This window comes from Brienomyrus brachyistius, chromosome 13, assembly GCF_023856365.1.
Source record: "Brienomyrus brachyistius isolate T26 chromosome 13, BBRACH_0.4, whole genome shotgun sequence".
Classification (NCBI taxonomy): Eukaryota; Metazoa; Chordata; class Actinopteri; order Osteoglossiformes; family Mormyridae; genus Brienomyrus; species Brienomyrus brachyistius.
The window spans coordinates 15,963,583-15,989,372 of record NC_064545.1 but is presented as its reverse complement, the minus strand read 5'-3'; the positions used below and the strand labels follow the sequence as shown (position 1 = coordinate 15,989,372).

Genomic DNA, 25,790 nt, shown 5'->3' with positions numbered 1-25,790 from the left:
GATAAATATCATCAAAATGCCTCTTCTGAGGCAAGGCAGCAAAGAGGAAGTGAAATGAAATGATGTTTCAAAAGATAATGAATGATGAGAGAACAGCAGTCAGCAGGGGACACACACAAGGCTCAGACATTATCAAAGGCAATTACTCATTTTCACCTAACAGGGGCGGGAATGAGGAGTCATTAATACAGTCTATAAAAACCTGCCATCTTTAGGTTGCAAATTGACTGCAGAGGATTTCAGTCAGCCCTGTCCTGAAGACTTACCAGCTTCATTCAGTCCTGAAGGCTCGAACCAGCTTCATTCAGCCCTGTCCTGCAGATCCAAACCAACTTCACTTAGTCCCAAAAATTCAAATCAGCTTCATTCAGCCCTGTCCTAAAGACTGAAACCAGCTACATTCAATCCTAAAGACTCAAACCAATTCATTCAGTCCTGGACACTCAAACCTGCTCCATTTAGCCCTGGACACTTCAACCAGCTTCATTAAGCCTTATCCAGAAAACTCAAACCAACATCATTGATTTCTGTCCCCAAGACTCAAACCAGCCCCATTCAGTACTTAAGACTCAAACCAGCTTCATTCAGCCCTGTCCTCACCCGAAGCAGCTGAATTGCCCTTTTCCATTTTCTCTTCAAATCGAAATTACTATCATGGAACCTGAGACAAAACAGTAATTATTTCATATTTTAATTTGTAAATGAGACAGCAGTCATTCCATGAATTCTGAGACTGTTAATGACTAATGCAAATGCATACATCATAGACTGCAGATATATCCATTACCTCAGCACCATTTAAGCTTTTTTTTTAAAAAAAATAAGTTTTAATTAGCAATATTAGGTGATAGATGCCTGACACCTCTACTGGGTAACATCTCTTGCTGTGGTGTCTGAAAGCATGACGGCTCCCTATTAATTTCCACTTGGCTTATAGTTTTAGCACTGCTGGTCACATGTTCAGCAACACCGGCTCATGCGCCCATGCTTGAATGCTGTGCCGAGGTGCAGACAGGCAGCGCGAACTGCATCGCGGCAGGTTTGGCGGCGCGTTGACACATGAGTGGGCCGACTGCGACGGGACCCCGTGGGAGGCCGGCCGGGAAAAGCACACGGCTCTTCGCTCCCCGGCACCCACATCAGCATTTGGTGCACAGCGCCACTGCGACAGGACGTCATTCCTCTTCAGTTAGATAAGCTTGTAGAGTCCTCGCCGATGGGTTTGTTTGTTGTGGGGGGGGGGGAAGGGTTTATTTGCGGCTAGCTCATCCATCCTCTGCCAGAGCCAGGATGCGGAGCACTCCCTCCGCCCCCCTGCAGAGACAGTAGAACAAGCCCGGCCCTCCAACCACTTATCCTCCAGGCTACCCAGAGCATCTGGAATGAAGCGTGCTGAACTACTGAAGATGGAGGGAGGAAGCCTCTCTGCTCCACGCAAGCAGGAAAAGAAAACAGCTTTGTGATGGTGTTTGTGCGGCCCCCGCCTTCATGTGACACCAGGTAGATGTGACCGATAAAGGCTGTCTGTGTCGCTGGATGTAAGGAGGTGAGAAAAGGTAGGAATCACTGCAGGTTGGGAGCCTCCCTCTAGGAGTGGCAGATGGACTGGGAGGGCACCATTAACCCTTTGTGTCTTAATGGTAGGTATGGATCCATATGGAATATCAAAACAGAAACAATGGCTACTGGTGTTCGTAACATTTGGTTTCATGCCAGAAAGTGGGGGGGGGGGGTCAGTTAGAGGTCTGCTACCTTCAAAATAGTCGATGCACAGAGGGACAAAAGACCCTCTAGCATGACAGGAAGTAACCTGATAATCTTCCAGGCAGCAGCGACTGCAGATAGATTCATTATATCTGACAGAGCTTCACTGACTTGGTTATGAGACTGGGAAGTACTTAAATATGGCTTATAATAATTTTTTTTTAAAAGAAAATCACCCCATCAACTTTTTTTGTGCAGAATTCTGGGGTGTATGTTTCGGAGTATCTTTCTATAAGCAGGAAGTAAGTGCAGGACCTGCCTCATGGGTGAGAGATGCCACTGCATTGTTATAAATAGCGGAGAATCCCTTCAACTTTGCAATTAAGCGGGAAAACCCAGAAAATGAGACACTTGGCCAATCAGAAATCGGCAGAGATACTGGGGGCTGTCTCATCAGCAGAGAAATAAAGAGATGGTGGATGGTGGCAGTGCAGTTTGTCCTTCACAGAGAAACCAAATGAAGAGATGGTGGATGGTGGCAGTGTGCATTGTCCTTCATAGAGAAACCAAATAAAGAGATGGTGGATGGTGGCAGTGTGCATTGTCCTTCATAGAGAAACCAAATAAAGAGATGGATGTATGGTGGCAGTGTGCATTGTCCTTCACAGAGACACCGAATATAGAGATGGTGGCAGTGTACCTTGTCCTTCACAGAGAAACCAAATAAAGAGATGGTGGATGGTAGCAGTGCAGTTTGTCCTTCACAGAGAAACCAAATAAAGAGATGGTGGACGGTGGCAGTGTGCTTTGTCCTTCACGGAGAAGCCCAAAGAAACTATATAATTAAAATGAATTTAGAGGATGATACACAGTTTTTTGTACATTCACCAGAGATAAGGAGTGATTGTTTCCCACTTCCTGGACTGGGGTGTACCAGCGAGGTCACAAAATTCCGGTGATTTTACACAAAAGACTTATAAGCCACCTCACTGGCCTGATTCATGGTAATTATGCTCTTATCACTTGTCAGTATCATTTTCCTTTCCACTAGGATTCTCATAGAGTATTTCTTAAGAATCAGTAGTTAAGTCTATAGTAATATGATGATACGCACGGTATGAATGGTCTGCGGTTATGAATCTGTATTTCGTGAGGATGAAACACCAGCAGAAAAAGAAAAGATGTGGGACAACAAAAGGCCAAATGAGACGCCCAGACAATAGAGATACAGACAAAGGCAGACGGGGATGGAGATTAATACAGCAGGATAGAGATGTGAGGGGACAGGGATACGGGGGGGGGGGGGGGGGGAGAGGCTCTGTGCAGGGACCCCAAGGACACACTGATTAAATCAAACAGCGGACCAGCGAAGACCCCGCGGGGGGGAGGGTCATGCCATGATTAACCTGCACTGCTCAACTTTTTAATCGGTTCCTGACCTTTGCCAGATAAGACAATGAGGTCTGGATGGACGCCTCACTCAGGAGGCCGTAATGAGGATGGAACGTAAAAGCTGCCTTCCCCCGCAGTGCCAGTGAGGAAAAGGTGATTCCAGACCAAAAAGCTGATGGAAAACATGGTGTACAGGCTCAGAGAAAAATGGGATAGGGTGGGGGGTAGACAGCGAACACAGCAAGTGAGAGAGGGGCAAAAGAGACAAAAGGGAAAGAGAGACAGTGAACATGGTCTGAAGATGAGAGAAGAGAGAGAGACGACAAATGTGGTCGCAGAGAAATAGCAAAACAGAGAAAGAGAGACAGGGAGAGAATCAGTGATGGTAGTCAAAGAAAGAGAGAGAGACAGGGAGAGAGAGAACATGGTTAGAGAGAGAGACAGAGAAAGAGAGAACACAGTGAGAGGGAGAGAGAAACAGTGAACATTGATAGAGGGAGACAGGGAGAGAAACGGTGATTGTAGTCAGAGAGGGGGAGAGACAGATAGAGCAAACAGAGAGAGGGAAACCAGACAGCAAAAGAAATGGAGTGAACACACAGACAGTAAACATGAGAACAAATCCCAGAGATCCAAAGATGAGGACAAAGGAAGGACTCAGGCACTGGTGGGAATTTCACCAAAAAGCTCAGTCAGCAGAAGGGCAGCCATGGTACTCAGTGACACGTATATGGATTAGCGATGCTCGCCTGACAGGTGTTCGAACCCGCGTCTCCTCGAACTGCGCGACTCGACAGGCAGAATGATTAGCCTGCCAAATTAAAGACCATTTCCACAGCTGGGGGAACTAATCAATTTTTTGCCGTAACTCCAGGGGGTGACGTCAGCGTTAACGCTGATCCACTTATGCTAAACAAGCCCTGCTAGTCAGCAGTAAAGGAGCCAGTTGTCCTGGCAACTCAGCCTGACATAACCAGTTGTCCTGGCCTCAGCTGGACACGGTGTAAGTCATCAGTAGCTTAAAGCACTCGAGAACTCGCACGGCCGCGTCTTAAATGCTGAACACATCACCCATTCAGACTGTTCCGTTTCGAAAAACCAAACCCTGGTGGAGTTCTGTCATGATAAATCCACCAGGCAGAACAATGTGACAAATCTCCATCCCAGACAAGATGCTGACAAGCTCCAAGGTGTGAATGTGGCCCAAGTCTGATGACAATGTCGAAGGGGGAAAAATCACAGAGTAACAGTACATAGAAGTGCAGCCCAAACACAGCCTGGAGTGGCAGCCGGCCCCGTCAGGGCTGGTCATCATGCTCAGAACACTGTGACACAGTGACTCTCAGCAGGAAGAAGCCTGTTACTCCAAAGCAGAATGGAGTGGAGTTGTCACTGTGTATGAGGATGTTTGGGACCAAAATCATTACCTGGATGCTTCGACAAGATTGTGGAGATAAGGTGGCAGTTAGATGTAGGACTGTAGGTTGTGTAGGGCTGGTCTTTACAGGGAGTGTCTAGTCCAGGCAGCGATCAGGTTTCACCGGGCAGATTTATGCTTCTTATTATGCATTTAAAATTCTTTTTATAGATAAGCAGCTTTTCAGATAACTAATGGAAGAAAGAACAAACGCACACCGAGATGGTCTCTCTCCACACCTGAGTGGGCTTTTTCGGCATCAGCTGGCTGAGGTGTGGCTCCCTGGAGAGAGAGACCGGAGCTTGTTCATCACCGCGAAAACGGGTGAGACTTTCTCTCCTGCACACGAAAGCAGAACGACGAAATAGACACGGGCGGCTGGAGAGGCGTTAAAAAACGGGAAACGAGAGAGGGAGAGAAGCCAGAAACAGCAGCCATCTTTGGTTCATAACTAATCCTTTGGATACGAATCCATCTAACATCAGTCAAACATTTAACAGCCCAGGGGATTCTAGGGGAGAGGAATTAAAGGCAGGAAACCCTCCCCCCAGCCAGCCCACAGCTGTATCACCCCCAATCCTGTGCAAACTCCAGAAGGGGAGAAGGAGTGCTGTTCCTGAGCCAGGGAAAAGGCAGGAAGTAATCCCATCTCGATGGAAGCCATGCAGAATGGGATGCGGTGACGCATATTCCCGCGCTGATCCATCTGAGCCAGCAGCCAATTAGAAAGCCCGCTTTGGAAAGATTCCTAATCACAGCTGGCTCAATGTGTTCTGTGGCACTGTTGGTTTGGAGATCAACAGGGGCTTCTGCTTTTGCATAGAAATTACTAAATTATTTGTCTTAGAGAATGAGAACAGTAACTGGTTCCTAAGAAGAAGGAGAAAAGCTTTCTGAGGCACGGAAACTTGAGAAATGCTCAAGGCTCCCTCATTAGGTAAGTGCACTGCAGGGGTGCTGGATCAGAGATGTGCGGGGAGCCTGTCATTAGCGTTTTGTGTAATCCTCAGTGTGCATTACAGAATGTGTACTGGGCTGCATCGGGAGCGTTCTGCACGCACTCCGGACAGCATAGTGCGTCAGCGGGAGGCGCTGTGGTCTCGTGCGTCAGCGGGAGGCGCTGTGGTCTCGCACGTCAGCGGGTGGCGCTGTGGTCTCGCACGTCAGCGGGTGGCGCTGTGGTCTCGCACTTCTGCGGTTGTGGGATTGAGCCCCAGCCCTATATCTATGCTCTTGTTCTATTCCACCCACACTCCAAAGATGTGTCATTTATTAATATTAATAATAATAATACTTCATTGATCCCCATGGGGAAATTCTCTTTGACTGCCCCATCTTGCTCTCCATGGAACACAAACACACATATAGGTGAGAGTGAGTTTGGCAGGGAAGGGCAGCCACCTGCGCGGCGTCCATGGAGTTGGGGGCTATGGGTCTGGCTCAAGGCCTCACAGACATGTGGCTACTCTGCAAAACCCAGGCTCGAACCCACGACCTTCCGATCACAGGTGCAGAGGCTGAGCCTACTGACCCCTGGATTGGTGTGAACAGGAACTGAGTGGTACAGCCAGGTCGCAACCTCCTGGGACAGCTTTCAGGATGCTGAAGATGCAGTGCAGCGTCAGGCGTTATGGGTGCATGCGTGCATGCATTCCGCATTAAGAAAGTGTTTATGCCGGGGGAGGGGGGAGGGTATGAGTGCAGCACAGGCATTATAACATAGTGCAAAGTTCACAAGCTAGTCGATGCCCAAGCACATTGCTGGGAATGTAACTGCAGTTAAAATTTCAATGCAAACTGGATACAGCACTACTGCTCTAGCCCCTTTGATTCTGAATTCACAGATCCTCAGCACAAAGGAAATCTCATTAAATCAACACCTAGGCTAATGTAATGTCACTTAATTGAACAATGTTATTTTCAATGTGATCGATAGACGAGGGACATTCAGCGTGGCTGACGTGAGAGCCGTGATTGGCACGGAGACCATTCAGGGCTCACAAAGAGAGAGCAAAAACTCTCCTTATTGGTTGGCTTCAAAGAGGCTGACTGAGATTGGAGTGCTGGGCACAAGGAGTAAAGTGAGATGCCGCGTGGCATGAAGTAATTTGATGCCCAAGGTTGGGATGAGCTAATCCATCAGCCTCTCACGCTAACCATCATATCAGGTCACCACGTCCCAGTCAATGCTCAAACCAGCGGGGGCTTCCAGTCTGAATGAGGAATGCCGTACAGTTTTGTTTCCTGCTCCCAAGAGGGATCTGGAACTGGGGGGAAACCCAAAGTCTATCCCAGCAAACAGCACAAGGCAGGGAACACCCAGGACACCCTTTAAAAACAGCCCCATACCATTATCCCTCCCCCACCAAACTTTACAGCTGGCACAATGCAGTCAGGCAGGTAACGTTCTCCTGGCATCCGCCAAACCCAGACACATGCATCAGACTGCCAGACAGAGACGTGTGATTCGTCACTCCACAGACCGCGTTCCCACTGCTCCAGAGTCCAGTGGCAGTGTGCTTTACACCACTCCATCTGACGCTTGGCATTGTGCTTGGTGATGTGAGGCGTGCATGCAGCTGCTGAGCCATGGCAGCCCATTCCATGATGCTCCCAGTACAGTTTTTGTGCTGGGGTTAATGCCAGAGGAAGTTCGGAACGCTGCAATTATTGAGTGAACATCGTGTTGGCGACTTCTACGTGTTATGTGGCTCGGCACTCGGCGACCCCCCACTGCCGCTTTGCGTGGTCTGCCACCTCATGGCCGAGTTCCCGTCCTTCCCAAACACTTCCACTTCTCAGTAATACCACTTACAGTTGACCATGGAATATCTCGCAGGGAAGAAATTTCACAAACTGACTTATTGCAAAGGTGGCATCCTATGACAGCACTATGCTTGAATTCATTGAGCTTTTCAGAATGACTTGTTCTTTCACCAATGTTTGTAAACTTGAGTGACAACGTGCTTGATTTTATACACCTGTGGCAATGTCTCCGAATGAAACACCTTAATTCACCTTAATTTGGGTCATTATACACTTTGTCCATAAAGTGTATAATGTTGATTATAAATAATCTCCTGATTTGTACTCACTGATTAATAACTGTGCTATAAACGGCTTATTCTGATTGCATATTTCAATGTAAATCTAAATTCAACAGCCCACGCCAACTTTTTAATGCTTCTTTTTCAATTTCATCATAAAGTTGACTGACAATTCAGTAGCGTTTCTTGGTAGCTGTCCATGGTGCTGAAATACTCACACTCAGCACCTGAATTAAACGCGTCACAGCTTGAGGTTTTAAGATGCGTGTCGCATACACAGTAAACACCGCCTCAACTTCATGTGCCCAAAACAGCCTCACAAAGTCAGACTCACAACATTAGCGATTCCCCGTCTGCAAGAGTAACGACAAAATGAGATTGTAGCAACAGCAACCCCTGCGAAGGGGGAACCGAGGAAGGGAGCAGTCAGGAGTTACAGAAAGATGTCACAACTTGCACATCAGAGGAATAATAGAAGGAGTTATCCAGACTCCTCATACATGGGGGACGACCATACTTACTAGGCACTGTTCTCCTGAAGTCTTAATTTATCGGTGAGGGGGGACAGCCCCCCCCCCCCACAACCTGTCATTGCAGGCAGATGTGTAGCTGTCACAGTAAACACCAGTTTGTATGTTTTACTGGCTGCATAGTAGTATCATAACACAAACGCTCCAGTACCCCCACCTCCATGCATCCACAAAGTGTGTTTGTGCTTCCTGACCAAAGCAGTGTGTGTTTAAATGAATCAGCGGAGATCCACCTGCCCCCGCAGTGCTTCAGCACTGCATGTTATGCTCCATAAATGCGTGGGGGGGTCGGATGTAGAGACCGCGGGGGGCCACTTGCCACGGCGTTCCTTATCAGAGGCTGAAGAGCTGGTTCAGCACGTGAGGGAGGCTCCGGTTAGACCACAGAGCACCAGAGCCTTTCAGATAGGCAGTAGTATGATTAACGGCCCCCCACCCCCCGCCGCCGCGACTCTGGCCCGCTCACTCCTCACCGGCATCTTTCTATCACGCGCCTGAGAGATAATCGTTTTCTCTCTCCACTTCTCTCATCCCTGGCACCAGCACCCAAGTCAGCACCCTGCAAAGCAAACATGTCAGCACCACAGCTGACCGCAGATACTGCATCCTGCTTTGGCATATGGGGCTGCCCCCTCGCCGCATTTACTGCACTTTCTGCCTCTGAATAACACGCTGCCGGAACAGCTGACGGCATAAGCAGGAGCGGATCCTGTGGACAGACACTAAACAGACATAGTAGGAATAAGGTGGCACCTACAAACCAAAAGGGACCAAACCTTTAAGGGGGAACATTCCTGTAATCTCTCTGATTCGCAGTATGAAGCACACCGATGAAGCAGATAATTCAGTAAGGTTTCTGACACATACCTTTGTGTAGAGATCACCATTTATGGCCCAAATTACTGTAATGTAATGTACAACAAAACCGTGAATGGGACAGACAGGCCGCATAAATGCAATACCTCAGGGCGTGTGACCTGTCACATGCACGCCATTGTCTAAGAACAAGCCGTTTTTATGGTAGTGATGGACCAATTATGGGACAGACTGACACCCGAAGCCCATGGAGGATAAGCAGCATAAGAGATGGATGACGAGCAGCTCCGCCGTCCTCTCCCGGCAGTGACCTTCCCCAAGGCCGCCTAATCCTCCTGGTACGGAGAGTTAGGGTAAAAGTGACAGGCTGATAATGACGGCAGGCACAAAAGCCAGGGTGAAGGAGGGGGGCAGGGGGAGCCTGCAAGAGTCGTGACGAACACAAACAAAGACGGTGAGATGGCCAGAGATAGGATAGCGATGGTAATAGTCTGAGACAGAGGCGGACTCGGAATGGACTGAGACACTAAGGAAGAGAAAGGCAGGGATACAGCGAGTAGGAGGGAGACAGAGGGATGAACAGACTGTGATGGACAGAGACGGGGAAGTGGACAGACTGACACAGGCAGAGACAGGGAGGTGGAAGGACTGAGATGGACAGAGACAGGGAGGTGGACAGACTGACACAGACTGAGACAGGGAGGTGGACAGACTGACACGGACAGAGACAGGGAGGTGGACAGACTGACACGGACAGAGACAGGGAGGTGGGCATACTGACATGGACAGAGACAGGGAGGTGAATAGACTGAGTTGGACAGAGACAGGGAGGTGGACAGACTGACACAGACAGAGACAGGGAGGTGGACAGACTGACACGGACAGAGACAGGGAGGTGGGCATACTGACATGGACAGAGACAGGGAGGTGAATAGACTGAGTTGGACAGAGACAGGGAGGTGGACAGACTGACACAGACAGAGACAGGGAGGTGGACAGACTGACATGGACAGAGACAGGGATGTGGAAGGACTGAGATGGACAGAGACAGGGAGGTGGACAGACTGACATGGACAGAGACAGGGATGTGGAAGGACTGAGATGGACAGAGACAGGGAGGTGGGCATACTGACATGGACAGAGACAGGGATGTGGAAGGACTGAGATGGACAGAGACAGGGAGGTGGACAGACTGACATGGACAGAGACAGGGATGTGGAAGGACTGAGATGGACAGAGACAGGGAGGTGGGCATACTGACATGGACAGAGACAGGGAGGTGAATAGACTGAGTTGGACAGAGACAGGGAGGTGGACAGACTGACACAGACAGAGACAGGGAGGTGGACAGACTGACATGGACAGAGACAGGGATGTGGAAGGACTGAGATGGACAGAGACAGGGAGGTGGACAGACTGACATGGACAGAGACAGGGATGTGGAAGGACTGAGATGGACAGAGACAGGGAGGTGGGCATACTGACATGGACAGAGACAGGGATGTGGAAGGACTGAGATGGACAGAGACAGGGAGGTGGACAGACTGACATGGACAGAGACAGGGATGTGGAAGGACTGAGATGGACAGAGACAGGGAGGTGGGCATACTGACATGGACAGAGACAGGGAGGTAGACAGACTGAGTTGGACAAAGACAGGGAGGGGGGCAGACAGTGAAGCGTACAGAAACAGAGATCACTGCTGCCGCTAACCCTTATTCCGTTGTGACACTCAACAAATTGCTCATCATATAAGGCTGTACAGAATGACAGAGGAATCATTACAGTTTTTAGGACTGTTCGTCTCACAGAAAAAACCTGTGCTACCTTACAAAAAAATATTCACAGGCCTGAAGTAAACACCAGTGGGACTGAGCATACCAGAAACCAATTGGAGCGATGTAACAGTTATTGACATACCCAGTGCAAACAGCATGTGGTCTGTCTGTTGGTGGATGAACATAACATCTCCAGGGCCAGATCAAGTCTAACCCTCATAATCACTCTTCCTCTCTGATAAACTCCTCCCCAATAAATACTTCCATATGCTTTTATTTCTCAGGCCACTTAAGGGACCAACAGACTAAATGAATTGAATCAAATCTCATCCTTCATTCTCTGAGATAATACATAAACCTGCCAGTACAGCGGAATGTGAAATAAAGCATAATTTTCATATAAATTCATGCCCGTTCCCACTATGCTTTCCCAGATAGCTACAGTGGCCTTCAGAAGGTCGCTCAGGGATGCTTTGATGATGTTCTGCACTTCCTTTAGGGCCCGCTTAACTGATGACCATGCCTGAGGACCACGTCCTTGCCTAAGTGTCCACTTCTCTGTTGGTGGCAGCCTCGTTTACTGCAGTGACTACTCTGCTCTGGTACCCCAACTTAATGCAAAACACATCAGCTGGCCATCCAGCCAATCAGCCGATTAGCCATCGAGCCGACCGGCCATTCAGCCAATCAGCCAACCGGCTATCCAGCCAACCGACCAACCAGCCAGCCCCACCCCCAGACCACGATTGTTCCCTCACTTCCTTCCCAATTTGTTTCATCAGTTACATCATGGCCAGACTAGTGACAGACCAGGGACCGGATGTCGCTCCTGAGCCTTGCACCCATTTATTAGCATAATGAATGAATGCAGCATACAATATAGACAAACCCGGAGACTTACTGGGCATGCCCAGAACCAGGCCAAACATTCATCAAGCAATCAGGATCTCCTTAAAGTTCTGTTGTCAACCTGAACATTAGAAATTGCTACTCTGAGTAAAACCTCCCAGGTCTGTCCAAAAGTCCAGTTTGGCCACAGAATGTCAGCCAGCCCCAGTGCCTGGCGTCCGTCTCCGTCGTCAGCCTCACTTTCACTTTATTTCATTTAAACCCTACATGAGTTGAACCCTATTCATTCATTCAGGAAACAAATACTTGGCCAACGAGGAAGGCAGACATAAATACCACCATCCAGTCTCACATGATCCAATTGCTAATTAATTAAAATGCAATTAAAATTTAAATGTGGGATGGGGGCACTCAGGGGCGTGGGCAATATGGCTCTGGGCAGGCAGACTTCAAAACAACCCTCCCCCTCATTATCCACATGGGGCTAGCCCAGCCCAGTCACCTGTTTATCTCACATCACACAGAATGTTTTCCATGGTCAACCTCATGTGCGCAGTGTTATAATCTTTAATGTCATCGGCAGTGCAGAAGCAGGGACGGTTAATCTCCATTAGCTGCACACCCCATAGGGTTCATCCCTCAAATGCCCCAAAACTAATCCTGCTGTTTAAAAGCGAAGTCCTCAGGGGAATGAAAAAAAAAAAGATATTGTGAAAGTATGGCAGTTGGTATCATTTTAACTAAAATATAAAAGAGAATTTTAATCATGTCATAAGATAGAAGTAAACACTCATCTTGAATTTTCACTGCCAGTTGTATAACTGTAAGCTGCAGTGCACACCTTAGATAGGAACCCTGTTTGTTACTGCTTAAGAGTGTCAGTGGGGTAATCAGGGTCGCACTGATTGATCAGCTAACATTCTCATAGCCATTTAGCGCAGGGCTCGTCCTTCACACAAAGACAGGTCCCAGAATACACATCTTACACGTGAAAGCTGGGGTAGGGAACTATCCGCATCCCCATCTGTCTCATTGACAGCAGACGTGAAGGCGAAAGCTCACGGACGACAGCAGCATCATTTGTCACGACCGGGTGAGGCTCACATCCATCCAGGGGAGGAATATTCCAACAAATCAGAGAAGGGTCAGTACATCCCGCATCCTCCTTACGTTCAGTGGGAGCCCTGTATGCAGGATCGTGGGTAACCCCTCACAGCCGGGTGGAGGGTGGGGGGCACTGGTGTTCGAGCGCCATGACAGATGTCCTTTTTGTGCCTCGCATGATTTGTGAAGCGGAAAGGCAGAAACAAGAGCGGGAGGAAAACGGCTTTTGTTTTCATCAGAAAAAAATGTAACGAACAAAGCTTCTGGAAGGTGCTGCAGCGAAATGACCATATAAATAACTCATCTCCCTCCATCACTCCGAAATAGATGGAGTGACTGTGATATTCCTCATTCTTCTGGCATGATAAACGCGGGTGCGCAGTATGGATCGCAAACGGCCATGGATTGCAAAGCTCTCTGTCCATTTACCCTATTCATTCATTCAGGAAACAAACACTTGGGCAACGAGGAAGGCAGACATAAATACCACCATCCAGTCTCATATGATCCAATTGCTAATTAATTAAAATGCAAGAATACCGTTATTCACAAACAAGAAAAGAAGGAAAGTATGCAAGAGTCAGGCCCAGATGGTCACGGAGAAAGTTTTGCGTGTGGGTGTCTGGCAGACTGACTGCGAGTTTCTGTTTTTTTCTGCCTGTTCACCTGGAGACTAAGATAATTTTCCTCCCTGCAGTGACACGCATCACCCGCGGCACGCGGCATTCTGCATGTCCACGGACAGACAGAGAGACAGATGGACCAGGCTGAGCTGCCACTATCACGACATCATTGACGACGTCATCGATCCTACGTATCTTAGCGGCTGAGCGCGTGTCACTCACAAGATGTGCTGTGGGACGTGTCTTACAGCACACGTCTGCTGCCGGGCTCCATGCCATCACACGGGCACCGTCACGTCCACGCACCGCGTGGTTATTCCGGGAACTCTGCGGGATTTTACATCAAACATCTCCCACGCGGCGGGCGTGTCCCACTTGTCAGGAACAAGAGCGGATGTGACAGAGACACTGGTGGATGTGAAACAAAGCCAATCTGCTGTCAAAGCTCAGGATCGCCCTTCGGCCCGCTGTGGGAGGGGGGCGCTCAGGGGAGTGGGCAATATGGCTCCGGGCAGGCAGACTCCAAAACAACCCTCCCCTTCATTATCCACATGGGTTAGCCCAGCCCAATCACCTGTTTACCTCACATCACACAAGACCCCCTCCCCCATGAATAGTGGCACTGACCTTGTGAACCCTATGAGTGCCACAACAGAAACTGCTCTTCTAATGTCATCAATTACATTTTCACAGAATGAATTAATTTCGTTATTATTATTTCAAGATCTTTCCTGGTAATGTTTTCCTGTGTTTGTTTAGCCATTTTAAAAGGTTATAGTGCTAGAGGGTTGAGATCAAGTTGAGCTGGGGAAAAAAAACAGCTCCCCAATTTGATGGGGAATATTACGGGTCTGTAGCGTTTGAGTTTTGTGGTTAGGTGGGCTTGAACTAATTGGTTTTATGTGAACACAGGCTGAAAGCGCATGGATACAGGCTGAAAGTGCATGGACACAGGCTGAAAGTGCATGGATACAGGCTGAAAGTGCACTCGATGGGGTGCCTGAGTACCGCTTCCCAAAGAAGAGGGGTGACCCGGTGAGTACTGCTTCCCAAAGGAGAGGGGTGGTCCCAAAGGGGTCCAGAGGGGGGTGTGTCCACTACCTCAGCATTACAAAGACACACCTGGAAGGACAGGCAGCTTGGGAAAAACGAACAGGAACTTCTTTCAGGCAGGTGACCGTGCTGATGAGATTTATTTCTGTCTGTGAAAAGGTTAATACATGCAAGTATTGCCAAGCATAGCTTGGGGGGGGAGGCGGGGGTGAACAGACCGGAACCCACTAAACCGAAGACAGAAATCTGGCGGACTCATATGGACCTGCCGTGAGTCTGGGTAGGTCTGTGGTCCCCATTGTGCAGTAGGTGACAGGTGCCACACAGCAGCAGGTCTGCTGAGTGTAAGAAACACTCCATTATTATGGATCAAAGGCCATATTAGTACCTTCCTGTCTGGCACATCGTCAGACCCAGACTCAATCCCATAATGCACTTCTGTCCATTCCATTTCCTGCTTAATTTAAGGGCCTCAGAGCTCTCTGGGAAAACCAGAATACTGGGAAGTAAGATGACAAAAAGACGCATACTGTAGGTATGCGGGCAGACAGCGATGGAAACTACAGAAGCTGCCTTCCAGCAGATCTCTTAGGCTGAAGGTTAGTCCTGACAATTGGCTTGATCACGGGCTCCGGCTCATTATGCAGTTTCATCACTGGAATTCACGTGCTTGTCGGTGATTAGAGCACATTAAATGTGTCGCAAAAATCAGCGTCCCCCTTTCTGCCACCGTTGATGAGTGAAATCAACGGGACAGAGTTTGGTGTCGAGTCCGTTCGAGCGTCTCTCAAGATGTGGAGAAGCACAGGCGGTCTGTGCACGGCGGGCGGAGCGTCTGGTCACCACGGAGAGGACCCTCCCCTCATGGAGAGTAGAGTAACAATGAAGAGGCCCTCTTACTGCCCTATTTCAACAATGCCCGAGTAATTAACCCAGGTTGCATGGGTCTGATGGCACTACACTGTGTACTTACAATAGGAGTATTTACACAAACCTGCTCAGTGCACTCAATCCCCAGGGTTTTTTAACATGCAGACTGAGAGCCCCTCCTCCCCCTGAATCCTGGTTGACATCGCTGCGTGATGCTAGGCCACAGATGTCTCCCATCTCCCGACAGGTCACAGCCCTGGCACGTGACAGCCTCGCCGGCTATTGTCCTAACCCCTGTCTGCTCCCTCCCTCTCCCACCTGGGCAGAAGATCGTGAACTTGGTATTCACCGTGTGTCACTCTCTCCTGGGGGGATCAGAGCTTGCGATTGGGGGCCCTCAGAGCGACGCAACGCGGGTTGAGGAAGATGGAGCTGGTGATTTTCTCCCTGAGTCATCGCTGAAAGGATGCTCCCCACCAGCCTCATCGGCACCCCAACACCCTCAGGGGGTGCCCAACTGCCTGTGGGCGATCCAAGTCTGAAGCAGAGATGCACAGGCTGGCAGCATGTGGAGCTGTCGGCGTGGGGGTGTGTGAGAAGGAGAGCCATCCTCATCAGATGATGTTTACGGAATATTAACCAGGCAGCTGCTCCTCCCCCATTTCCTCCCGTCGAGGTGTAAGATTACTGAATGCTTGTTGCCCCCCCGACTCCAGCCTGTCTGCTCCAGCTTTGCACACCTTTCTATCCATGTGGGTCACCGAAGGTCATCGAGGTGAGGGACACACCTCCCTTGAGGCTTGAAGCCAGAAGATCATTCTGCTCCTACAAGAGCATGGACTGGATCACGCCCTGGCACATTTCGATGCGGTGATGAAACATCAGTCACACGCCCTTGGGACAGCCGCTTCCCAGGAGGTCTCAGGAATCTCGGGGCCTCAGAGTCCCCCGTCAGGCCCAAAGAGGCACAGAACCTTCATGCTTTTAGCCTCATGGTCTGAAGTACTGTGTCAGTTGGGCAGGTCAAAAGTGGAGAAGCCAGTACCTCGGTGACAGGCATAGGACGTGCGCTTTAGCAGGGCAGGATATACATGCATGGCAACCTGAGCCAGGGAACAGAATGATTTTTCAAAGGATTTATTTATTTATCTAAGGACGTCCATTTCCAGGCCTAAGGCTCACGTCTCCCTCATCGGGGGCAGGAGAGCCATGATAGGCTTTAACAGCACAGGAGAACCTGCAAGTTTCTGTTCTGACGCTATGAACAAACTTTTGTACATCAGGCAGGATGCCAAAATGCAGAGAGGGCCATGCGTGTGTTGGGGTGGGGGTCACTTACCACCAAGGACAGGGGCCTCTTCCAGGACACCACCCCAATCAGCCCGGACAGCAGCACCTGAAACATAAAATCGATGGTAATGACATCACAGGGGGCCAGGAAAAAAGACAAGGAGCACCGAGAGAGAAACGGGAGCTAAATGGGCAGAGCCACTGGAGTTTGAGGATAGTCTAGCTGGTCAGAACATTCCAACATTCCACCTAACCTCGGTATGAAAGTGAATTTTTCTGCCTGTAGCAGTTGAGGTTAAGCACTGTGTGTGACCCGGTCACAGTGCACCACTGCGCAATCAGAATTAAAGTCTCAGCTCGAGGGGAGGAGGAGGTCAGCCAAAGACCTGCTGGTCCACATACAGCTACCCAGCTATCTGAGGCGCCATGCTGTGGGCCAGCAGTGAGGAGCTGACTGGACTGACTTTACACCAAGTCTCCTGCTTCACTGGTACCACTAATATCTCACTGATATCTCAGTTCAAACATGTGATTTCTTACCGATTCAGTAACATGAACATTATCTTGTACTCATTGGTTTCGGGTGTTCACAGTTTTTACTTTGAAGCTTTTATAAATTGTGTTAGTTTGTGTTTAACTCCTGCCATTACACATGTCTAATACTTGCCTGTTAATAGGGTTAACACTATTAATTAATGACTTGAGAACAAAGTCTTCTTACATTTATCATCAGAACCTAAATTATAACAACCTGATGAGACTGATCCATCACCAGTAACTGCTTACCTAGCCTCATTATTTCTTATTGCAATAAATGATATATTTTTCATATACTAAACTGCAATGTAGGCTGCTCAGCATTGTGATCATGGTTAGGATGTGTCATTAGGTATGACATAAATCTGCCAAAGCTTTTAACTATGGCTATACTGCTGGTGTAGCATGTATTCCAGTGTCATATACTGCAGTGATTCCCAACCGGGGGTACGCGTACCCCTAGTGGTACGCGAGCACATTACAGGGGGTACGTGGAAAAAAATTTTATATTTAATTTCCCTGATGATGGGTAAATATTATCAGCCATTCCATTAGCTGTGCCCTGGTATAGAAAGAAAATCTATCTGGGATGTGTTGCTTAATGAATTAAATGTTCAAGTTATGGAGATTTAATAAAATGTTTTAAATTTGATAATCAGTTGTACGTTCTACTTTTATTGAATCATCAACACATTTGACAAAGGGGGTACTTGTGGTATGAGAAAATCTCTCAGGGGGTACACAATTCAAAAAAGGTTGGGAAACACTGATATACTGTCAGTGTGGCATGTATTCCAGTGTCATATACTGTCGGTGGAGAGTGTATTCCAGTGTCATATACTGTCAGTGTGGCACATATTCCAAGGTCATATCCTGTCAGTGTGGCATGAATTCCAGAGTCATATCCTGTCAGTGCAATGAGTATACCAGTGTCATATACTTTCGATGCAGCGTGTAATCCAGTGTGATATCCTGTCAATGCAATGAGTATTCCAATGTCATATCCTCTCAGTGTGGCATGTATTCCAGTGTCATATACTGTCAGTGCAATGAGTATACCAGTGTCATATACTGTCGATGCAACGTGTAGTCCAGTGTGATATCCTGTCAATGCAATGAGTATTCCAATGTCATATCCTCTCAGTGTGGCATGTATTCCAGTGTCATATACTGTCAGTGCAATGAGTATTCCAGTGTCATATACTGTCGATGCAGCGTGTATTCCAATGTCATATCCTGTCAATGCAATGAGTATTCCAGTGTCATATCCTCTCAGTGTGGGATGTATTCCAGTGTCATATACTGTCAGTGTTCTCAGTACATGTATCCCAGTGTCATATACTCTGGATGCAGTGTGTATTTCCAGTGTCTTACACTGTGGCTTGTATTCCAATACCACAGTCTCAATGCAGCATGTATTACAGTGTCATATTGCTTTTATCAATTGATCCCACTTTGAAATTTGAACCCCAATGACATTCTGAAAATTAAAAAAAAAAAACCTTATTAAGGAAATTAAGTGCAATACACCAACATTCCAACTGACAGCGAATTTGAACGTCCCGATTGGTTGAACATTCTGGAAAGCTCTTATTAGCCAGGTAGGGATAGCTTCAATCACAGCGAGTCCATGCTGTCAGTGTCTTTCATCAGACTGCAGTACAAGCCCACTGCTGGCTTATGAGTGACAGTGTAGACCAGCACTTCGGCCCACCTTTTCCTCCTGACACCAGCCATAGATGTTCCTCAAAGCCCAATTTGTCCATGTCTTGTTGATTGTTTTGATCTTTTAGCCAGATCTGCTATAGGCCCACTGCATTCTGGGAAAGCAGCCTCTCAGTCAGTCAGCATTTAGGACCAGGACTGTCTGTTTAATATTACACTCATTTATCATTTTTACATGATTCAGTTGCCTTTGTACAATAAGTGTTTATTTATTTATGTTCCTTTCTTATTTTCACAAAGCTGGGGTAGAAAGGCACAAGGTTTTGATTGTCAATGGTCTCTCTGGAGTGACTGATCTCCCCCCTGCTGGGAGGCACAGAGAGAGACAGACAGGTCGACACGGCACTCGCTCAGTCGTCACCGGACAGAGAATGAGGCGGGATTAGCAAGTCCACCACGTGGTGCCCCCCCCCCCCCCCCCACCGCCACAATGCCCTCTGGTGGCTGCCAGGCTCCAAGTGGTTCCTTCTCCTCCATGTTCCATTTGTTGTTTTTTAAACTGGCCTGTAGCTCCCCCTCCCAGGAGAGAATTCCATCTCCTCAGCACTACAGGAGACACCAATGGGGACATGAATAAATCTCCATTTTGAATGTAAGTTAGCCAGCCCTCCATCGCATATCCTTTAGGAATGTGCCTTTCATACCCGCCATTTCGCTTTCCCCTCAGTTCCCTGGGTAACAGCACAGCCCCACCCCGCCATTCTGAGGGGGGTGGGGAGGGGTTATCTGCAGGTTGTGAGGGGCAGACTCTTCAGATGCGGGGGGCAGGTTGGTAGGAAGATACCACGCTGGGGAAAATGTACGAGCAGCGACCAGCAGGGCTGCCATTGTGGATCGGCACCTCTCCGTCTCAGCCTGGAGTTTCTGCAGTCAGCTTTAAGCTGACCGTTCAGTTGGATGGAGGTTCTTAGCTCTTAGCAACACGAGTTACTGGGGCCTGGGTCCTCAGCTCTGAGGTCAGATGCTTTACATGAACTGAATCTCTCTCTCTCTCTCTGTTACACACACACACACACACACTGACACATAACTGCACATGAGTGAATGGATGAAAGAATGAATCTGTTATTGGATCGAAAAATAAGTCCTTCCTCCAAAGGGATGCAGAGGAGGCATTTATTTGGCCCCAGGGAATGATCACATTACAGGGGGGGCAGAATAGGAACTGTCTGCAGCGAGCAGGCAGAGGAATGCATCTTCTCCACAGAGGAAAGCATCTTTGGCCTGGTGCCAGAGCAGGCAAATGAGGCGAAGCTCTCGATCTCACACACACACAGAAGTGCACACACCCTGACACTAAAGGCATGCCTTCCCATGGCACGGTAGTGCCCCCAGTCTGCCAATGCTTATGCTGCAATGTGATGGTAAGCTCTGCTACATACATCCAGTTGTCGGACAATCGAGTGGGGTCTGGAGGGGCTGTCATCCGCTGTGGACCATGGCTTTCCTTGTCCACACACGTCCCACCCTTTCAACAAACATCTACTGCAAATATCAGCTGCCATAATTTACCGCACGTGTCCTGTTGCCATGCAACAACATTTTCAGAATGTGTACTCCCAGCCTAGATGTCTACTCCCAGCCTGCATGTGTACTCCCAGTTTGCAAGCGTACTCCCAGCCTGGATGTGTACTGCCAGCTTGCAAGCATACTCCCAGCTCGCAAGTCTACCCCCAGCCTGCATGTGTACTCCCAGTTTGCAAGCATACTCCCAGCCTGCGTGGGTGCTGTAGCCTGTAAGTATTCTCTGTCCTTCAGGGTGTTCCCTGTCCTTCCTGAGATCCAGCAGCACTATGACCCAGTACTGAATAACTAGTAAAGGAAAATGGATAAATGGAACAAATGGTACAAACAACAAAAAAATAAACACAGGCATCTCTTATGCTGATCTCCCACAGGAGCAGGAGCTGTGCTGGATTTGAATGAATTTCTCAAATAGGCATGAGCTGTATGAAGTATCAGGAGTATGAAGTATCAGGAGTTTGACACATCAGGAGTATGAAGCAGAAGGAGTATGAAGTATTATACTCAATGCTGACACTTATATTTAGCCAGATCTGCTATAAGCCCACTGCATTCTGGGAAAGCAGCATCTCAGTCAAGTGGCCACAGATTACGTTGCGAAGCTAAATATTACAGAAGTGTATTTACAGCAATTTTGTGCGCACCGCTCACACTACTAATGTTCTCACACACACACACACACACAGATGCACACACACACACACACACACACAGATACACCTCCAAATCATTTGATGAATAATCATTTCTGACCAATATATTCATAAAAAAAAACCCTAAAGACATCCAACATCTTGAATGTTTCTTTATGGTGAATTATGATCAGATGCCAGACACCAAATTAAAGGTGTAAAAGATTTACTCTGGCACTCAGTCTCGTCCATTTACACCTTTTCCTGTATGACTTTCCATCAAAATGTTCTGGGATAGTTCGACTCTCTGCTGGTCGGGATTCTTAAATTAAGACCTCGGCAAAAAATGCTATAATTTCTAAAAAGAGTTGTGCACCTTTTATTAAGGCCTAACTTTCTCCATCAAAATGGGGGCTGGCTTTTGTAAATATCATATTATATATTTTCCTTATTTATAAGGAAGTGGAAGGCCTTCATATGTGAGCCATTAAGTCTCCTTAGTGAGGTGTTTCGCACTACAACATGCTAAACGGTTATATTTTTAGTATTTTTTTTTAAACCCTGCCATGTCTCTACAATTCTCACTAACCTGTTTACCTCAGAGGCCTTGCACGCGACCCTCCCCCCTCCCTCCCTCTCTCCCCCCTTCTCGCTTGCCCATCACGGCAGGCCCCGCACCTCACCTTTATTGCCATGGAAACAGGAGAACAAGAGCTGCTTCCCTGTAGCTCCTGGGGGGAGGGGCTTCTCCGTCACTCTACCTGTTAGTTCTACACTCTGCGGCATAATCTTTCGCGACGCTTTTCATTAAAATTCATCCCAAACTGACATTCCTCTTGCCCCCCCCTCAATTTTTTTTTAAAAACCTATTAATCGAGCTTAATCCATAATCTTCAGCGATGAAGCTGGCACAATAACTGAACAGAACAGTGATTGCGCTCATAAATATGGTAATTAATATTCATTAATTTTAATTATTATTCATTAAGCAGCCTAATTGTAACATGCATTTGTCTCACTTCGACGCCAGTAGACCTACTGAAGGTCATGTCAGGGATTTAATTTTTTTAAAGAACTCAGAGCTACACAATGAATCACTGTTATCCTTTATAAAGCTGAGGTTAAGTACAGTACAGGTATTTAGGAAACAGAGAAACTACACAATTATATAGTAACTCCAGTATGAATGTAACAGGCCTGAGATTTCTGCTAGCTCCCCTCCCCCATCCCCCATCCCCTACCTCTACCCCCCACCCTCAGCCTAACGATCTCTTCCCAAGCCCAGAATGAGATACTTTCGTTCAAAGTCACGCATTTTAAAAGCCCGACATCAGTGTCTCGCTGCTGGGATTAAGTCACCATCTCACATCCATGACCTCTTCTTGAGTTCTGGCACAAGCGTGAACCCTCAGAGATTCATGGGGGCACCGTGAAACCCAACGAGGAGTGCGGCGCCGGGCAGGTCGGTGTCTTTGTTGCCCCCAGGAGACTCGCACGGGGCAGGGCAGTGTGTCTCTACGCATATGCGTGAGTGCGGCAGAGTGTCACTTTCTCATGAATGAACCGGGCCAGCTCATCAAAGGGCTAACGTGCGGTTCACCGCCCACACCAGCTGAAGCAAAGAGAGTCTGAAAAACACACAGTATGGCATCGCAATTAGGCTTGGAAGGTATCTGATTGTTCATACTGTCTAGGCATTATATTGCAGTTTACGGTATTTTGACGGTATTTTCAAAGGCAACCTCCCTCCTGTTGTCATAAAGTTTTCAAAATACCACGGTATACATCATAACCCTAAGACTGGCCACGCCCACTCAGGAAGTGGGTTAACACAGGAAGCGCATAAACTGAACAATAAAAAATGAGACGTCACTGCACCATTAACATAGATCATAACACAAATTATTGTCAGATGCCCAATGAGGTATTTAACAGCTGTTTTATTCCCTAATCTGACAGTGTCCATATCCCAGACGAAAACAGTGCCACTAATTGTCCGCAGTAAAGGGAAGCTGTCAGTCTCGCTTTTGCCGGCTTAGCTGCAGGAGCACCATGTCCCGGACGGCTCCCAGCACACCTCGAGTGAAGAGCCTCAAACTATACTGTGCTTGATTAAAATGATGGGTTTGCAGAGCTCCATACAACCCCACCCCCCCCTCCCCACTCACCATGAAACACACGCTCCCCAAAATAAAGAAATCAATCCCATAATGCAAGAAGAGGCACGGAGCCATTATCTGCCTGCTTAAAACGTCGGGATCTCGGCTGCCGCCTGCTCATTATGGGATTGCGACCAAGCCCAGGGAAAAATATAAAGAGAATAAAAGATAAACTAGCCTCCTTCTCCAAAGTTAATTTAACAAGGCACTTAAGATAAGGAAACCACTGCCGATTCCTACAAAACCTGTCCCAGATGGTCAGCTCAACATAACCCAGCAGTGAGGGAACGGCAGTCTTGGCATTCCAGCCAAGAAGCCACGTTAGCCTATAGCCATCTGCTCCTCACAGCCAGCTGGGCACCAGTCACCTAGATGAACGGGAAGTAATGGGAAGTAATGCAGAGTGTAGGGCATGCAGGACACATCAGCCACATCCTGCCAGCCCTCCTACTTAGGAGGGGAGTAGCAGTGACTGACAGACATGTTCATATCTGAGAGACTTCCAAGAAGTGTCCCGGCTAACCCCAAAGAAGCGTCCCGGCTAACCGCAAAGAAGCGTCCCGGCTAACCCCAAAGAAGCGTCCCGGCTAACCGCAAAGAAGCGCCCCGGCTAACCGCAAAGAAGCGTCTCGGCTAACCGCAAAGAAGCGTCCCGGCTAACCGCAAAGAAGCGCCCCGGCTAACCGCAAAGAAGCGTCTCGGCTAACCGCAAAGAAGCGTCCCGGCTAACCTCAAAGAAGCGTCCCGGCTAACCGCAAAGAAGCGTCCCGGCTAACCCCAAAGAAGCGTCCCGTCTAACCGCAAAGAAGCGTCCCGGCTAACCGCAAAGAAGCGTCCCGGCTAACCCCAAAGAAGCGTCCCGTCTAACCGCAAAGAAGCGTCTCGGCTAACCGCAAAGAAGCGTCCCGGCTAACCCCAAAGAAGCGTCCCGTCTAACCGCAAAGAAGCGTCTTGGCTAACCGCAAAGAAGCGTCCCGGCTAACCCCAAAGAAGCGTCCCGTCTAACCGCAAAGAAGCGTCTCGGCTAACCACAAAGAAGCGTCCCGGCTAACCCCAAAGAAGCGTCCCGTCTAACCGCAAAGAAGCGTCCCGGCTAACCGCAAAGAAGCGTCCCGGCTAACCGCAAAGAACCGCCCCGGCTAACCGCAAAGAAGCGTCCCGGCTAACCGCAAAGAAGCGTCCCGGCTAACCGCAAAGAAGCGTCCCGGCTAACCCCAAAGAAGCGTCCCGGCTAACCGCAAAGAAGCGCCCCGGCTAACCTCAAAGAAGCGTCCCGGCTAACCTCAAAGAAGCGCCCCGGCTAACCCCAAAGAAGCGCCCCGGCTAACCTCAAAGAAGCGTCCCGGCTAACCCCAAAGAAGCGTCCCGGCTAACCGCAAAGAAGCGTCTCGGCTAACCGCAAAGAAGCGTCTCGGCTAACCCCAAAGAAGCGCCCCGGCTAACCGCAAAGAAGCGTCCCGGCTAACCGCAAAGAAGCGTCCCGGCTAACCGCAAAGAAGCGTCCCGGCTAACCGCAAAGAAGCGCCCCAGGTAACCGCAAAGAAGCGCCCCGGCTAACCCCAAAGAAGCGCCCCAGGTAACCCCAAACAAGCGTCCCGGCTAACCGCAAAGAAGCGTCCCGTCTAACCGCAAAGAAGCGTCTTGGCTAACCCCAAACAAGCGTCCCGGCTAACCGCAAAGAAGCGTCCCGTCTAACCGCAAAGAAGCGTCTTGGCTAACCCCAAAGAAGCGCCCCGGCTAACCGCAAAGAAGCGTCTCGGCTAACCGCAAAGAAGCGTCCCGGCTAACCCCAAAGAAGCGTCCCGTCTAACCGCAAAGAAGCGTCTTGGCTAACCGCAAAGAAGCGCCCCGGCTAACCGCAAAGAAGCGTCCCGGCTAACCGCAAAGAAGCGTCCCGGCTAACCCCAAACAAGCGTCCCGGCTAACCGCAAAGAAGCGTCCCAGGTAACCGCAAAGAAGCGTCCCGGCTAACCCCAAACAAGCGTCCCGGCTAACCGCAAAGAAGCGTCTCGGCTAACCGCAAAGAAGCGTCCCAGGTAACCGCAAAGAAGCGTCCCGGCTAACCCCAAAGAAGCGCCCCGGCTAACCGCAAAGAAGCGTCCCGGCTAACCGCAAAGAAGCGTCCCGGCTAACCGCAAAGAAGCGTCCCGGCTAACCGCAAAGAAGCGTCCCGGCTAACCGCAAAGAAGCGCCCCGGCTAACCGCAAAGAAGCGTCCCGGCTAACCGCAAAGAAGCGTCCCGGCTAACCTCAAAGAAGCGTCCCGGCTAACCGCAAAGAAGCGTCCCGGCTAACCGCAAAGAATCGTCCCGGCTAACCTCAAAGAAGCGTCCCGGCTAACCTCAAAGAAGCGTCCCGGCTAACCGCAAAGAAGCGTCCCGGCTAACCGCAAAGAAGCGTCCCGGCTAACCGCAAAGAAGCGTCCCGGCTAACCTCAAAGAAGCGTCCCGGCTAACCGCAAAGAAGCGTCCCGGCTAACCGCAAAGAAGCGTCCCGGCTAACCTCAAAGAAGCGTCCCGGCTAACCGCAAAGAAGCGTCCCGGCTAACCGCAAAGAAGCGTCCCGGCTAACCTCAAAGAAGCGTCCCGGCTAACCGCAAAGAAGCGTCCCGGCTAACCGCAAAGAAGCGTCTCGGCTAACCCCAAAGAAGCGCCCCAGGTAACCGCAAAGAAGCGTCCCGGCTAACCCCAAACAAGCGTCCCGGCTAACCTCAAAGAAGCGTCCCGGCTAACCGCAAAGAA

General features: G+C 49.1%; 1 protein-coding gene across 2 annotated transcripts in view; it reads right to left on the bottom strand.

Moving 5' to 3' along the window:
- The window catches only part of LOC125706308 (protein FAM189A1-like), a 74,888-nt gene that overhangs the window by 22,984 nt on the left and 26,114 nt on the right, over nucleotides 1–25,790 (bottom strand). For both annotated transcript variants that reach the window (XM_048972946.1, XM_048972947.1), the window contains exon 2: nucleotides 16,523–16,579. In XM_048972946.1, coding sequence (XP_048828903.1) covers nucleotides 16,523–16,579 — 57 coding nt within the window. The remainder of the gene's footprint in view (nucleotides 1–16,522; nucleotides 16,580–25,790) is intronic.